Genomic DNA, 15,260 nt, shown 5'->3' with positions numbered 1-15,260 from the left:
ATAATTCTTGTCATCTTTCAAACCTTTTCATACTGCTATTGCCAACTAATAGACTACAGTACCTCTCGCTGCTGTTGAGTTAGAACAGAGTCTTAGTTGACCCCTGGCAGGTCTTTAGAGGCTATAAATCACATGGGAGGAGACTACCCACCTTTCTCCCTTGGAGCAGCTGGTACGTTTGTACTGCTTGCCTTTAGGAAGAAAGTGCAACTCCTTACCTCTAGGCCACAGGCTTCCACAGTCTAGTATGTTGTTGCTGTTATGTGCTGTCGAGTCATCTGCGACTCATAGTGACTGTACGTACAATAGCCCTAAACCCTGCTCTATGCTGTGCCAGCCTTCTTGTCTCTGACACATCCACCCCCATTATCCCAGTGACTGAATCAATCCATGTCATCAAGGGTCTTCCTCTCTTGTGCTCCACCCTCCCAAACATGATGTCCCTCTCCAAGGACTGGTCTTGCCTTGCAATATGTCTAAAGTATGGTAGAGCTTCAGAATCCTTGCCTCCAAGGAGCAGCCTCGTCTTACCCTCTCGAAGACGAACCTATTTGTTCTCCTAGCAGTCCATGGTATATTCAATACTCTTCTTCAGCACCACAGCTCAAAGGCTTCAATTCTCCTATCATGCCTAGTCATTGTCCAGCTTTATGATGCATAACAAGTAATTGTAAAGACCATGGCCTGGATTAGGTGCACCTTAGTCTCCAGGTTGACACGGTTGCTCTTCAGTACTTTGAAGAGGTCTCTGACAGCAGACTTTCTCAGTGCAATTCATCTTTTAATTTCCTGGCTGCTGGTACCAAGAGTGCTGATTGTGGGCTCTCAGCTCCTCGTCTATCCAGATTGCCCTCCCTTCTCGTGCAGCCTCAGCCACATCCCTGAGACATGATGGTTAAGGTCAGAGTAAACAGATTTGGCCGCACTGGGTGCCTGGTCACCAGGGCTGCTTTTAACTCTGGCAAAGTGAATGTTGTCGCCATCAATGACCCCTTCACTGACCTCAACTATATGGTCTATATGTTCCAATATGATTCCACCCATGGCAAGTTCAACGGCACTGTCAAGGCTGAGAATGGGAAGCTGGTCATCAATGGGAAAACCATCACTATCTTCCAGGAGCAAGATCCCGCCAACATGATGTGGGGTGATGTTGGTGCTGAGTATGTTGTGGAGTCCACTGGTGTCTTCACAACCTTGGAGAAGGCTGGAGCTCACTTGAAGAGTGGTGCCAAACGGGTAATCATCTCTGCTCCTTCTACTGATGCCCCCATGTTTGTGATGGGTGTGAACCATGAAAAATATGACAACTCTCTCAAGATTGTCAGCAATGCCTCCTGCACCACCAACTGCTTGGCTCCCACGACCAAGGTAATCCATGACAACTTCAGCATTGTAGAGGGACTCATGACCACAGTCCATGCCATCACTGCCACCCAGAAGACTGTGGATGGCCCTCGGGAAAGCTGTGGCGTGATGGCCGTGGAGCTTCCCAGAACATCATCCCTGCATCTACTGGCACTGCCAAGGCCGTGGGCAAGCTCATCCCTGAACTGAATGGGAAACTTACTGGCATGGCTTTCTGTGTCCCCACCCCCAATGTGTCAGTTGTGGACCTGACCTGCCATCTGGAGAAAGCTGCCAAATATGATGACATCAAGAAAGTAGTAAAGCAGGCATCAGAAGGGCCCCTCAAGGTCATCCTGGGATACACTGAAGACCAGGTTGTCTCCTGTGACTTTAACAGTGATATCCACTCTTCCACCTTTGATGCTGGGGCTGGCATTGCTCTGAACAACCACTTTGTCAAACTCATTTCCTGGTATGACAAGGAATTTGGCTACAGCAATCTGGTGGCCAACCTGACCAGTCCCAGCAAAAGAAAGAGAGAGAGAGACCCTCCTCCCACACACTAAGATTCTCACATCCTTGACACAAGTTTTCACCAAATCCCCCTGAGAAAGGTGAGGGGCTTGGAGAGCCCATCTTGTCATATAGTACATTGTCATATAGTACATCTTGTCAATAAAGTACATTGTACTCACCCCCCCAGAAAAAAGGTGTTGATCGTGAAATAAAAGGGGCTGAACTTGTTCAGCATTTCTTAAGCTGAAGGAACTGAGAAACAAATTCAAGCCTCAAGTTGTAATAGTTCAGGATGCTTTGGGCAGAATATTAAATGATCCAGGAAGCATTAAAAGAAGATAGAGAGTCATTGTACCAAAAGGAATTGGTGGACACAGAAGACTTTCGTGAAACACACGAGCAAGAGCCTGTGGTGATGAAGGAAGAAGTTCAAGCTGCTCTGAATGTTTTTTACTTGGCAAAAAACAAGGCCCCAGGAATTGATGGCATAGTCTAGTATACTCAACTTTTTTATGTGCTAGAAAACAAACAAATTCCTGTAGCTTTCTTTATTGAGATATTTGCTTTCCTGCAGTGGTCTGACACAAAGCCAACTCAAGCCAAGGTGTGCCTATACAATTACTCCAAGATTGCTTCATGACACCTTATCTGCCACCATCACTTAGCCACTCAACTCCAGTGACAGCATACTTCTCTCAAAATGTTGTGTAACACCAGGGCCTTTGCACATGCTCTCCTCACTGTCCGTCCAGAATTTCCAGTTCCCAGAAATGTACACAGTAGATCTTTATTGTTCTCTTGATCTCAGCTCATATAGACCCTTATTTGACCATGTGACTTGAAATAGCACCTCTCTCCCCATCATTCTATACCTTCTTGTGATTTTAAGTTTCATCATTTAATTATCTTCCTCATTTATGTTCATGATCAGATTACTGTCTCACACATGCTCCCCACTACCTCTTAGTTCAGATGCTCTCCCAGGGGCCTCACCTCTTTTGTCTGTTTTGCTCCCAGCCTCCATGATCAGAAGCTGTGCTGCCAACCTAAAGGCTCAGAATTCGAATCAGCTGCTCTACAGGAGAAAGATGGGCAATCTCCTCCCACATGATTTACTGCCTCTAAAAACCCTCCGGAGAGTCATTAATGGGTTAGTTCCAATTCAACAGTACATAACAGCATCAACAACCCCTAATAGTATCAGACATGCTGTAGTCACTTAGTGTTTGCAGACTCATGGAATCTTTCCAAACCACAGCACTGCTAGTCTCAATTCCTCATTTGTAAAATAGGGATCGTGCCACCTAGTTGCAGGATGGTCGGAGGACTAAGAAAGAAGCAAGCACTGGGGCTGGGAACACTGCTGCCAGCACACACCAAGCTCTCCCTCAGTGATCATCAGAACCCAAGAACCAGACCCAAAACAGGGACGGTTCCCAACAGCCCTGGAGCCAGCATGTAAAGGCTGGACTTGAAAATGACTCCCCGCCACAGGCAGCCTCTCTCCCCTCAAGATTTCCAGAGAGTAATCATCCCGTTGGGGAGGGGGCACTAGCCCACTCGGCCCCCCTGGCAGCTGGCTGAGGCCCAGGCGGGAGGCTCAGGCAGAGGCCCACAGCGCATACCAACCAGCAGCCCGCGTGCCCTGTGCGGGTGATGTCTGCATATTGACGTTTGAGCAAAGAACACAAACACATTAAATAAATGTTACGGTATTATCGACAGGAAAAGGAGTGCAGAGAAGGTCTCCAGAGGGAAGGCACTAGGCTGGGAGCTCCAAGTGCTGTGGTCTCCCCGCTGTCTGTCGGTGTCAAGATCCTAAAACATTGCAGAGCTGCTAGGAGGTATTGCAAATAGCACCCAGACAGGAAGTTTCAAAGGGGAGTCTATATGGGCGGTGGTCCACAATTAGCATTTCTCAGCATCTCTTTAAAATAAAATAAAACCGTTAAGGTCATGACCACGCTGTTGAGTATCTGCCCAGCACCCCCAGTCTCCTATGTTCAGGTTATAACATCCTGATGGCTCTTTTAAAGTCCCAGATGGTGCAAACAGTTCAAAATCTCAGCTGCTAACAAAAAGGAAGGGGATCTGAACCCACTCAGAGGTGAGTTGGAAGGAAAGCCTGGCAATCTACTGGAAAATTGGTTGCTGAAAACCCTATGGGGTCCAGTTCTACTCTGACAGCAGGGGGTCCTCATAAATCTGCACAACTCCATGGCAACTGATAATGCTACTCATAGGACTGTCAATCAAAGTGCCTTGGGCTCTCTGACAGCCAATCAAGTACTCTCTCTCTGGAATATGAATCCTGAGGGGAAGGACATAAAGGATGCAAATAGTGGGATGCTTTTCTCCATGGAGGCAGCATCCTGCATCTCTCAGCCTCTACCCTGAGACTACCCACACCCTACCAATGTATTACTGCTCAGCACAAGTTGCTACGACTGACTCCTGAAGCTTCAAGCTCCAATCTCACACAGCAAAAGGTTCCCTGTGGAGCACAGAGGAAGGAATCCTGGCAAGCTGCATGTAACTATGCACCTGGTATGGTCCAAAGAAAATCATCTCTACTGTTAAAAACTCGTCCAGATGTTCTCTTTTCCAAGGGGCAAGAAAAAGGACCTGGTATGGTCCAGTTTCAACGGGGGAGATGGAGCAATAAGACAGAGGACACATGGTCCCAATAACACAGAAAGGAAGATGCCCACAGCCATGTCCTCTCTTCTACATGAAGGAACTGTTGGTGTGAACCATCAAGTTGGAACCAATTCACAGCTGACCCTCCTGTGGGTTTTCAGAGACTTTAAATCACACGAGAGGGACTGCTTATCATTCCCCCATAGAGCAGCTGGTGGATTCAAACCACCTGCCTTTGTGTTGGCAGCACAACTCCTTATCCACTGGGCCACAAGAGCCCCCTTACAAGAAAGTACCGCAACTGCAGCAGCTTAAACTGTATCATTACGTATGGTAAATCATGAAAAACAAAATCATACAAAACACTTCAGGGACTTAGGGGAAGAACACAAAGCCCCACCAGAACCAAGCTCTTTCTCCAGCCTCTAAGACGCTTCTCTATTCTGGGTTAGACAAGGAAGAATGCTGTCTCAGGGCTAGCCTTTCCCCGCCCGTGGCCTTGCACCCCGGCCAGCCTGCCAAGCCTGGGCTGGACAACTTACCTTTTTCTCATCACCATCCTGCAGGAGGTGCAGGGTACTCCTCCTCTCACCCTCTTGCTGTCTCAGGGAGCAGCCGTGGGGCTGGGGCAGGCTTGAGGGTGGGGAGGTGCTGCGGCCCTGTGGGTCCACCCAGGTGTAGATGTGGTTGGTGATGTAGCCTCCCGGGATGCGCCCTGCTGAATACACAGACAGCACCAGCTTCTTGGAGCCTTTCAGAGCCTAGAGAAAGAGAGGGGCACACAAGTTAGGAGGAGGTGAGGAACACCCTTGCACTGACCAACCGTGCTTGTCCTCAGGACTCCATACTCAGAGCAAGCCAGTCCCTGAGTTCCTGCCCTAGCCAGTCCTCAGTTTTGTCCTATGGAGATAGGAGCACCTGCTCATCCATATTTTGAAATCATTCATATCCCGAAACAGGATCTCTCAACATGCCTGTGTAGAAAGTCAGCATTTCAGGCCTGTGACTATTATCCTCAGAAAGTCCTGCTTATGCTTGATGTTTTTCATGACAACATCATGATAGACTGAGAAAAGAATAAAGTAGTCAATGATTTCATTTTACTTAGACCCACAATCAACACCCTTGGTAGCAGCAGTCAAGACATCAAAAGACATGTTGCACTGAGAAAATCTGTTGTCAAAGAACTCTCCAAAGTTCTAAAAGAGCAAGGATGTCAGTTTAAAGACTAAGGAGTGCCTAATCCAAGCCATGGTCTTTTCAATTACTTCCTATACATCTGAAACTTGGACAATGAATAAGGAAAACTGAAGATGAGTTAATTCTGAGTTGTGGTATTGGCAAAGAGTACTGAATATACAGTGGACTGTCAAAAGAAGAAGCAAATCTGTCTTGAAGGAGGTGCAACCAGAGCGCTCCTTGGAAGCAAGGCTGGTGAAACTTCAGCTAACGTACTTTGGGCATAGTTGCAGGATCAGTCCTTGGAAAGACATATCATGCTAGGAAAGGCAGAGGGCCGGCAAAAGAGGAAGACTCTCAACAAGATGCAGTGACCACCACAACGGGCTTGAGCTGACAGAGATGGCACAGGATGGGGCAGGTTCAGTTCTGTTGTTCACAGGTTCCCATGAGTCACAGTCAACTTGATGGCACCTAACAACAACATGAGGCTTGAGTCTGGGAACCTGGATTTGGGGAGTACTCTCCTCATTCCTAAACAAAACAGTTCACTGTGGAATGTTTGCACAAATAATGTACTGTGTGTTGCACACCAGTATTCCTCCTGCCAGTGAGGAAGGCAGGAACAGGCAGAGGGTGCCTGTGTGACCAGGCCCCAGTGAAAGCCCAGGTGCTGAGTCTCTGCATTTCTGCATGGTACGTCACATTGCCTGCTAGAGGAGCTGGGGGTGTCCTATGGGATTCCATGGGGACAGGACTTCCACAGACTTTGCCCCATGCACCTCTCCTCTTTCCTGCCTGATTTTGCCTTGTGTCCTTTCACTGGGAGAAGCTCACCTTTCACCATGAGTACGACTGACCATATGCTGAGGCTTGGAAGCCTTTCTGAGAATCGTCAAGCCTGTAGCAGTCTTAGAGACCCTGACCCAATACCTGATAAGAGGGTCAAGAGATAAAGATATTGGCAATAACAACAGCTTAAAGTTAATAAAGAGCCTGCAGGGCTGGACCTGTACTCTATGCCTAACGTCTACTAGCTCACAAAATCCTGATGGAAGCCAGTTTTGTAGGCAAGAGTACTGTTACTGAGACGGAGTTGTTGTTGTTGATTGCCGTCGAGAACAAAAGGCCTGAGGCACCATTACACATGACTAATTAACCATTCCTTTATCATAGTTAAGTAATTTTGAGTGTAGATACTAATTCTGTCCCACATCTTCCTGCCTAAAGATAAATAAGCTCAAAGAGAGAGAAGTCTGAACTCTATGGCCTGGGAGAACGCTGAGAGGAGCCATCTTCCTTTCCCACATGCACCTGAAGCTGAAATGCAGCCATTTTTTCAGGAAGACTGGGAGCTTGAGACAGGTGTGCTGCTAATTCAAAGACCGTGCCTCCCTGGGGGCTGCAAAAATGGGTATTTCCTCGGGAGAAAGAAAAGAAAATCTTTGTCCATGTGAGTTACAGCTTTGGAAAGTCGAAGGAAGGTCAGCCATGAGTCCATTCTTATTTGAGTTTTAAATTTCAGTCTGGGACACAAGGGTACCTGGGTGATGCAAACAGCTGATGCACTTGGGTGCCAGCCAAAAGGCTGTAAGTTCAAGTCCACTCAGAGGCTCCTTAGAAGAAATGTCTAGCAAACTTTTAAAATGAATCAGCTATTGAGAAACCCTATGGAGGATCATTCTATTCAGACACACAGGGAATCATTATGAAAATCAACTTGATGGCAGTTGGCTTTTTTACTCAGGGAAACGATCCCCTGAGTAGCAGCTCATGCTGTTAGCATGAGGATTAGCAGCAAATGTGCCCCCACACAGGGGGCTGTTTGAGGAAGTGATGGTATCGACACACACTGAATTTTTATGCTGCTCTGAAAATCATGTTTCCAGAGTCTATAATGTCAAGAAAACATGGCTATATTTTAACATTAAGTGAGGTCAAAAGGATATGAATCATGACAATAGTGGCACCACAGTTATGTTAACAAAACGAGCCACAGAGGGGGGAAAAATAAGCTGAGAAGCAGCCTGCCAAGATGCAAACAGAGCTTCCCTGGGTGGTAGGCTTGCCGGCAAGAATTATTTGGCTCTTCCCATTACTCAATATTTTCCAAACACTCCACAAGGAGGGCATTTTGGTTTCATTTTCTACATATGTATATACATATGAAATAACAGTATGTTTTGAGAACACAAGGACACTTAATTCTCTGGCTACCTCCTGCTTGCCTACATCTGCCACTCAGTTCCACAGACTTACAAATACTCTTACTAGATAAGACAGGCCTATGGAACAAGGACAGAGCTGGTAAAGACAGTGAGGAGCCTTGCCACCCAGGTGCATGCCCAGAGAGCCACCTGGCTACAGGTCTGACACAGTGACATTGGAGCCAGTGCCCCATGGGAGAAAGATGTGACCCATGAGGTGCTGGTTTCTCCATGCCAAATTAACTGCCAGTCCCAGTGGAGGAATAACAAGAGGATGGCAGCTCTCCAGAATTCTGGCTTAAGACAGATTTTTGATAAGATGAGCTGGGAAAGATTTACAGTGTTCTTTGAGCGTTCCCTGGAGTTCTCCTGACAGAGTCATCAGGAAAACAGAAAATCTCTGTTAAGTTGGAGATGCATGATGGAGGAAGCCCAAGACGGAGCAAGTGTCTGCCAGAGTGGGTGGAAAACAGGTCCCCAGAGCAGAGGTTGACAGAAGTCTCTGAGGCCACACCCCCTGGGTATCTGCACCGATTCCCTTCCCAGGGTGTCCTAGTCCTAAGTAGGAGGCTGTTCCAATTTGCCTGTCTCCTCCTCCTCCCCCTGCCTAGGCAGTTGAGCCCATCATTCACTCACTCAACAAGGGTTTTCCTGAGGACCTTGGGTTCTGGTGGTGCCACAGGGACTTGGGATGCTAAACTAAACCAAAAGTTGAGCCTCTCTGGTAGTATGAATCCTGGCTGCTCCTTGGGAGAAAGATGGCCATCTCCTCCCTTGTGATTTAGAGCCTTTGAAAATACACTGGAGAATCAACTAGAATTCTCTTTTAACTTTATGACAATGAGTCTGTTAATTTTTCAGACTGGGTGTTGGGTCTGGGGACACAAAACAGGCATATCCTCCTGATGTGGATAGTCTGCTGAGACAAAGCTTCATCTGGCATACAGGAGGTCCTTGGAGGTAAAAACTGGCCAACCTGGCCAGGGGATCTAACAAATGTTGTGAGAGATTATGTTTCCTAATTCTGATCCACAGGAACCATGAGACAGATTAAACTGTCTCAAAGAGTTTTTCCTTAGCTATAATCTAATGCAGATGATTTAGAGCTTTCTCTCACAGTATAGCTCGCTGGGTTTGAACTGCTAACTTTTTGGTTAACAGCTGACTGTTTAACCACTGCACCACTAGAGCTCTGGGTAAATAGTGCTCCAAAGAAAGCATAATATTCACAAAACCGTCTCTACAGTCACCTTGTTTATTTGACTTCAAAGCCTGCACTAGATTAGAGAAAGACATGGAAGAAAACAGATTTCAGAGTGAGAACTGGATTTAAGTTGTGTTTCTGCGCCTGTTTAGTGGAGTGTTTCAGGGGCAGTCACCTCTCCTCTCAAAGCAGCATGGGTGAAATTGAGAGAAGAGACGGTGAAATGCCCCCCTTTTCCAGATGTGTGGATTAAATGAGATAAGGCAAAAGAAGCCTGCAGCCCAGAGCCTCTGCACACAGTAGGAGCTCAGCACACAGCACAGCCCACTCCCCTTACCTCCCTGGAATGTCTGCATCAAGAAAGGAAACCACAACGCAGAAAAGCATCACCTAAGGAATGCGAGAAGAAAGTGAGTGAAAGAACAGGGGGAAATGTGTAGCGCATCATTTGTATTCTTTATCGCAAGCAATAGTTGAATTCTCCTGGTCAGTTCTATAAATAGGCAAGCACCAACCTTGAGATCGGAGAGAAGGTTAATGCCATTGACGAGAACACCATAGACAGCTGGTGCTGGAGAGGGCCTGGGAGGTCATCAAGCCTCCCACATACTGCCACCCCCATGTGCTACAGAAAGGGACCCTGAAAACTGAGATGGGAAGGGACAAATTGCGGGCAGGTATGAGAGACACAGCCCAGACCCATGATGTGCGGCCTTGCCAGCCCTTGCTCTCTGCACCTCAGTTCCCCCATCACAAGAGAGTGGGACCAGAAGCTGTGAAGACCACGCATGCCCGACCTATACTGGGACCTCTGACACTGGCTCTTCTCTGGGAAAGAAACATGGATTTTTGCATGTCCTGGAGAGCATGAATATCATTATCCTGTGCTGCCTTCTTTGTTATTATTCTGGCACAACTAAAGGAAAACAAGCTTCCTGAAATAGCACTTTCAACATCTAAGCAGGTTCTCGGATTATGATCTTGGTGCAGTGGCCATTAGAGCCCTGCGGGCACCTTCCACTGCCCTTTCACTTAGCAGATACGTATGTGCATCACAGTGGGCAGCAGAACAGGAGAGGAAGGGGTGGCTCCAGGAGCTCCTGTCTTGCCTGCTTCTTGCCTCTACTTTTATAAATAACTGCTTGCTTATTTTAAAAGGTAGCACTAATTAGACAGTTAATTCCAAAGAAAGCTGACTAATGAGTCCTTCCCAATAAGTGTTCCCATGCCCTCGGCTGCCACATCCACTCAAGGCTGCAACCTTGATTCCTAAGACTCGGTCTACCTCAGGTACGTGAGGTCAGGGGCGTGAGGCCAATCACTTTACATAAGTACTAGCAGACTCGCAGCAAGCTCCCGACAGCAGCATGGCAGGCTAGAAAGGACGGAGACCCGAGGATGTCCTGCAATGCCACCAGCATGCTGGGTGACCTGAGACTACCTCTCTCCCTCACGGGACATCAGTTTTGCCATCTGGCAAGAGCAGACTGGACTCACTGACTGTTACGGCCTGCCTGATCTCCCAGGTTTGCAGCTGCCTTTAGAAGTAAAGGCTGTATTTACATGATATGTTACGGGTCACAGCAGTGGAGAGATCAGCTTGGGGACATGCAAGGACAGATGATGGGCAGGCCTGAAGCCTGAGACTACTAGGTTCTGGACACTCGGGCCTGAGAAATCACCCTCAACTTTCCCCATGAAAGATGTGAGTGATCAGGAGGCCCTGAGGTTGGCACCAGGTCTAGAACCTGGGGGCTCTGAGGTTCCATGTCAACTGGCGGGGTCAAAACAGGGTTTAAGAAACTGCCAGCATGAGAGATGAATCAGTTCAGGTGCTGTAGGATGTACAACTTAACCAGATTCCTTCAGTAGCAATGGGAGACCACAGAAGGAATTAAAGGACCAGGGGATGCCCTTCCCCACTGCAGTGTCAATGTGTCCCAGCTCTGTGGACACCTGACGGGGCCAATTCACCTCCAACGCCTACATTAAAGCAATCTGCATGTTCTGTGAATGACAGTGACTTTCCATCGGGGACAACCCTCTCCATTCTGGCAACTCTACAGGATCAACCTGATCCAGGTAATTTCCTCAATCATACACATTACCAGGCTTTCTGTGTATCAGTTTTCTCTCAGGAATATAATGATCATACTACACTCTCTCTTAAAGCAGAGGAGCCCTAATAGAACAGTGTCTGTTACTTAAGAGTTCAATGAACTATGCCTCAACTGCACGTGAAAGCTGGCAATGAATAAGGAAGACCAAGATGGAGACTGATGCCTTTGAACTAATGTTGGTGAAGGACACAGAATGTACCATGGACTTTCAGAAGGACGAACAAATCTTGGAAGAAGGACAGTTAAAATGCTCCTTTGAATCAAGGGTGATGAGACATCATGTCATGTACCTTGGACATGTTACCACAAGAGGCCAGTTCCTGGAGAAGGCGTCATGTGTGGGAATGCCGAAGGGCTGGAGAAAAAGAGGAAGCTGTACACGGAGGTGGACTGTCATACTGGCTGCCAACAATGAGCTCAATGAGTGTGAGGACAGAACAGGAACAGGCAATGTTTTGTCCTGGTTTACACGAGGAATTAGGAACTGACTCCACATACCAAAAACAACAACGTGGCTAAAAGATGGAATCGCTACCAAGAATCCACCTTGAGCAAGGGAGTCCTCAGAACCCTGGCTCCCAAGCGTACGCTGTGTGAGCGCTGGAACTCCACCAAGGGGCTTGTTTCTGTTCCATCACGTCAAACCACACAGAAGTCTTGATCTGACCCAGCAGATGGCACCGCTAAGAGGCCATCAATCACAGGCTGACTATTCAGGCAGCACATTATGATTATGGAAATGTAAATTATATGTGTATGTCTTCAAACTTAATAACTTGCTACTTGGGTTAATACTCTCACGAGGCAAATTTGCTTCACTCAGCTCTTTGGAACAGACTCTGAAACCCCCAAATCATAGACCAGGCTGACTGACTCTCAGCTCAGCAGGGGACTAAGACACATCGGGAGAGGACCTTAGGGAAAGGCAGGCGTGTTAACTCGGCAGCCGTTCATGCATACCTTGGTTCAAAACCTGCACCCATGACCACAAGGTCACAGACTAATCAGACTACTGTCCCGAGGGGCAGAGACAGAAGACATGTTCTGGAAGAATTCTGAGGAAGGACACAGAATGTTGTGAAATGAGGAGGAGCTGGTGAGTCATCCAGTTTATTTCAGAGCACAGGGCTCTGGGAGCAACATTTTTTTTTCTTCTGTGAAACAGATGCTTAACCGTAGGCCAGAGAGCTGGTCAAAGGCCCTGGTTTCTGCTCTGCAGTCCTGGGGAAGGGAGAGAGGACTTTTCCAGCCCCACTTCCCAAGCTGGGGTTTTGGGTTCAAATACAACAGGTGCCAAGGTTGGCTCAGTGGTTTATATGCTGTTTGGCAAAGAGCAAATTACCCAACCTCACTTTCCTATTTCCATATGTCAAATGTAGCTTCTTTGATATTACTAAGATAATATAAACTGTCCATGTAATACTTTGCACACAGTAGATCCTATATATCAGTTCCTTAGAAAAACGAGCCCTAGTAATTCTTTAAATCTCTATGTAAACACAAACATATAAGGAGCTTTAGTCACCTGCCTCTCAAATTTTCTTCTACAGAAACACTTTCTTTCCTTTTAATCCACCCTTCTTCCTAGACCCCATCATCAAAGTCAGCACCTGTACCACCACTTCCAGGAAGCCTTCCCAAATTGTGACTGGGGTTCTGCTTCTCCAAGAGCACCCAGAACATCTAAATGTTATTGCAGGCCTCAATCTCACGCTCAAACATGCAGTCTCCAAGACTACAAGACCCGTCCTTTGTGGTACACGGCATGCCCTGTTTCCTTTATACCCTCTCCTTGCTCTTTCTCATTCATTTATCCACACACTCATCAGATACTATTTGCTGAGCATCCAATGAGCCAGGCAGACTCCAGAACTCTGTTCACACTAGACCACAGATGAGCAGCCTACATTGGAGGAACATAGCCCTGGGTTTGCATTCGAAGCTGCTCCACAGTAAAGTTAGTAACAGACATGCATGGCATTTGGAGAGAGAAGCAGAGAGGGTACAGCTAAGAGCACAGCTCTGTGGACAGGATGCTGAGATGCTGATATCAGCTCTGTCACCTGCCAACAGCATCCGTGCACAAGTTACTTCACCAATCTGTATCTCTGTTTCTCATGCATAACATGGGATAACGGCGATATTATCTCACTGGTTGCTAATGAGAATTTAAATGTAAAAAGCACTTAATTCCTAGGATACAGTTAAGAACTACAAATAAGTGTTATTGTTCTAGAGACTTAAATCAGAACTTTCAAACTCACTATTTGTGGAAATCACTACTGCGTTTTGCAGCTGTCCTTCCTCACTTGTCCTGCGTATTTTACAAAGGCATACACACAGACACTGATGTTCACATAAATGGATTCATAATGAACATATTATTCGTCAGCTTTCTTTTTCCAGTTAAGAGTGCATACTGAAGAACCTTCTTCATCAGCAAACTCACTTCCTTCTCCACGACACCATGAGGATCCTAGAAAAGACTCAACGCCGCTTAACTCCCATTCTTCATTAGTGGACATTTGGGTTGTTTCTCTTTTCACAAATTTCTTGAGAAATTTCTTTTTTCTCTCATTAAGGTGGTTTAGTGGTCTAGTGGCAAGAAACTGTACTGCAATCCCAAACACACGTAGCTGGAGGCTACCAGCAGCTCCCTGGGGGCAATCTCCTCCCATGTGACAAACCGCCTCTAGGAACTGGCCAGAGGGTCAGGGCTGGTTCTGACTCTAGGGTACACAACAATAACAACAGTAATACAAGAAGCTACGCTGCAATCCCAAAGGCACATAGTTCAAATCCACCAGCTGCTTCACAAGAGAAGGATAGACAATCTTCCATGTGAGTCACTGTCTCTGAAAATCCACAGGTGGGCTGGTTATGGGTCGATTCTGACTCAAAGGCACATAACAATAACAACAGTGCTACAGTAAACATTCCGTATGCATTTCTTCTAATACTGTATACACCGACTTCTCCAGAGAAAAGTAGTCAAACTGCTGACACGGCTTGGAATCAGTACAAGTATTCTTACTTGTTAAGTTCAGTTGAGTTGACTCCATCTCACAGCACCCCTATGTACAACAGACCTAAAACTTGCCTCACCATCCTCACAACCTCTGGCAAAGCTCAAGCCCACTGTTTCAGTCACTGTATCAGTCAGTCCTTCTCTGATCTTCCCTTGACATCCCAAGCATGAGGTCCTTTTCCAGGGACTGGACCTTCTTGACAACATGCCCAAAGCCTCACCACCGTTACCTAATAAGGATCCCTATGGCTGCACTTCTTCCAACAGACATTTGATCTTCTGGAAGCGCATGGTCTATATTCAGTACACTTCACCAGCACCACAGTTCCAAGGCTTTACCTCTTCTTCTTTGGTCTCAACTCCAATTCATAGCAACCTCAGATGGGTCAGAATGGAACTGCGCTCCACAGTTTTCAGTGGCTGATTTTTCGGAAGTGTCAGACCTTTCTTCTTAAAGCCTTTGGGTGGAGGCAAACCTTCAACCTAAATTTAGCAGCCAAGTGCATTAAGTATTTGTACCACCTAAGAACGCAATGGGTTGTTGTTATGTTGTTAGGTAGTGTCGAGTCAGAAGTGACTCACAGCTGACCCTCCAGCGGGTTTTCAGAGGCCTTTTGTTCTTAGGGTCACTATGACTCATGCTTGACTCAATGGCAAGCAACAACACAAGATCACAGAAGTAGAGACTGCGCATCTTTCTCATGTGGAGCAGCTGGTGGATTCGAACCCAGTGCCTTTGAATTGGCAGTGCAACTCATTACCACTAAGTCACCAGACCTCCTTAGTTCATATAGAATCACATTTCTTCTCAGAGATTGTCTCCTGGAACATGCCTCGCCCAGATGCAGTTCCTACGATCTCCTACAGGGAACAGCCCTACTATGACATCTAGACTTTAGGAAACATGGATTCTCCTGGGGGCTATTAGATAGGCTGAGTGGGGGTTTTCCAGGGGAGCACTCACAGTGGGGAAAGGAGCATCTCTCTTCACGCTTCTTTGCCCAAGATTTAAAAAA

At 46.8% G+C, this 15,260-nt stretch overlaps 2 protein-coding genes across 4 annotated transcripts in view; one reads left to right on the top strand and one right to left on the bottom strand.

Annotated features, from left to right (window-relative positions):
* Nucleotides 1-15,260, bottom strand: part of DFNB31 (deafness, autosomal recessive 31) — a 131,586-nt gene that overhangs the window by 85,340 nt on the left and 30,986 nt on the right. For all 3 annotated transcript variants that reach the window (XM_006890715.1, XM_006890713.1, XM_006890714.1), the window contains one exon: nucleotides 5,049-5,267. In XM_006890715.1, coding sequence (XP_006890777.1) covers nucleotides 5,049-5,267 — 219 coding nt within the window. The remainder of the gene's footprint in view (nucleotides 1-5,048; nucleotides 5,268-15,260) is intronic.
* Nucleotides 872-1,858, top strand: LOC102871228 (glyceraldehyde-3-phosphate dehydrogenase-like). Its single transcript, XM_006890712.1, has one exon. It carries the CDS (start codon nucleotides 889-891, stop codon nucleotides 1,555-1,557), a length of 669 nt encoding a protein of 222 aa, XP_006890774.1. The 5' UTR covers nucleotides 872-888; the 3' UTR covers nucleotides 1,558-1,858.

Source organism: Elephantulus edwardii, unplaced genomic scaffold (assembly GCF_000299155.1).
Source record: "Elephantulus edwardii isolate Elephantulus edwardi_28Jun2011 unplaced genomic scaffold, EleEdw1.0 scaffold00092, whole genome shotgun sequence".
In the NCBI taxonomy this organism is placed as follows: domain Eukaryota; kingdom Metazoa; phylum Chordata; class Mammalia; order Macroscelidea; family Macroscelididae; genus Elephantulus; species Elephantulus edwardii.
The sequence above is the reverse complement of the archived record's forward strand: the minus strand, read 5'-3'. Positions and strand labels throughout refer to the sequence as shown.

Excerpts from the sequence above, each read along its gene's own strand:
- LOC102871228 (XM_006890712.1), top strand. The coding sequence starts at position 889 with ATGATGGTTAAGGTCAGAGTAAACAGATTTGGCCGCACTGGGTGCCTG.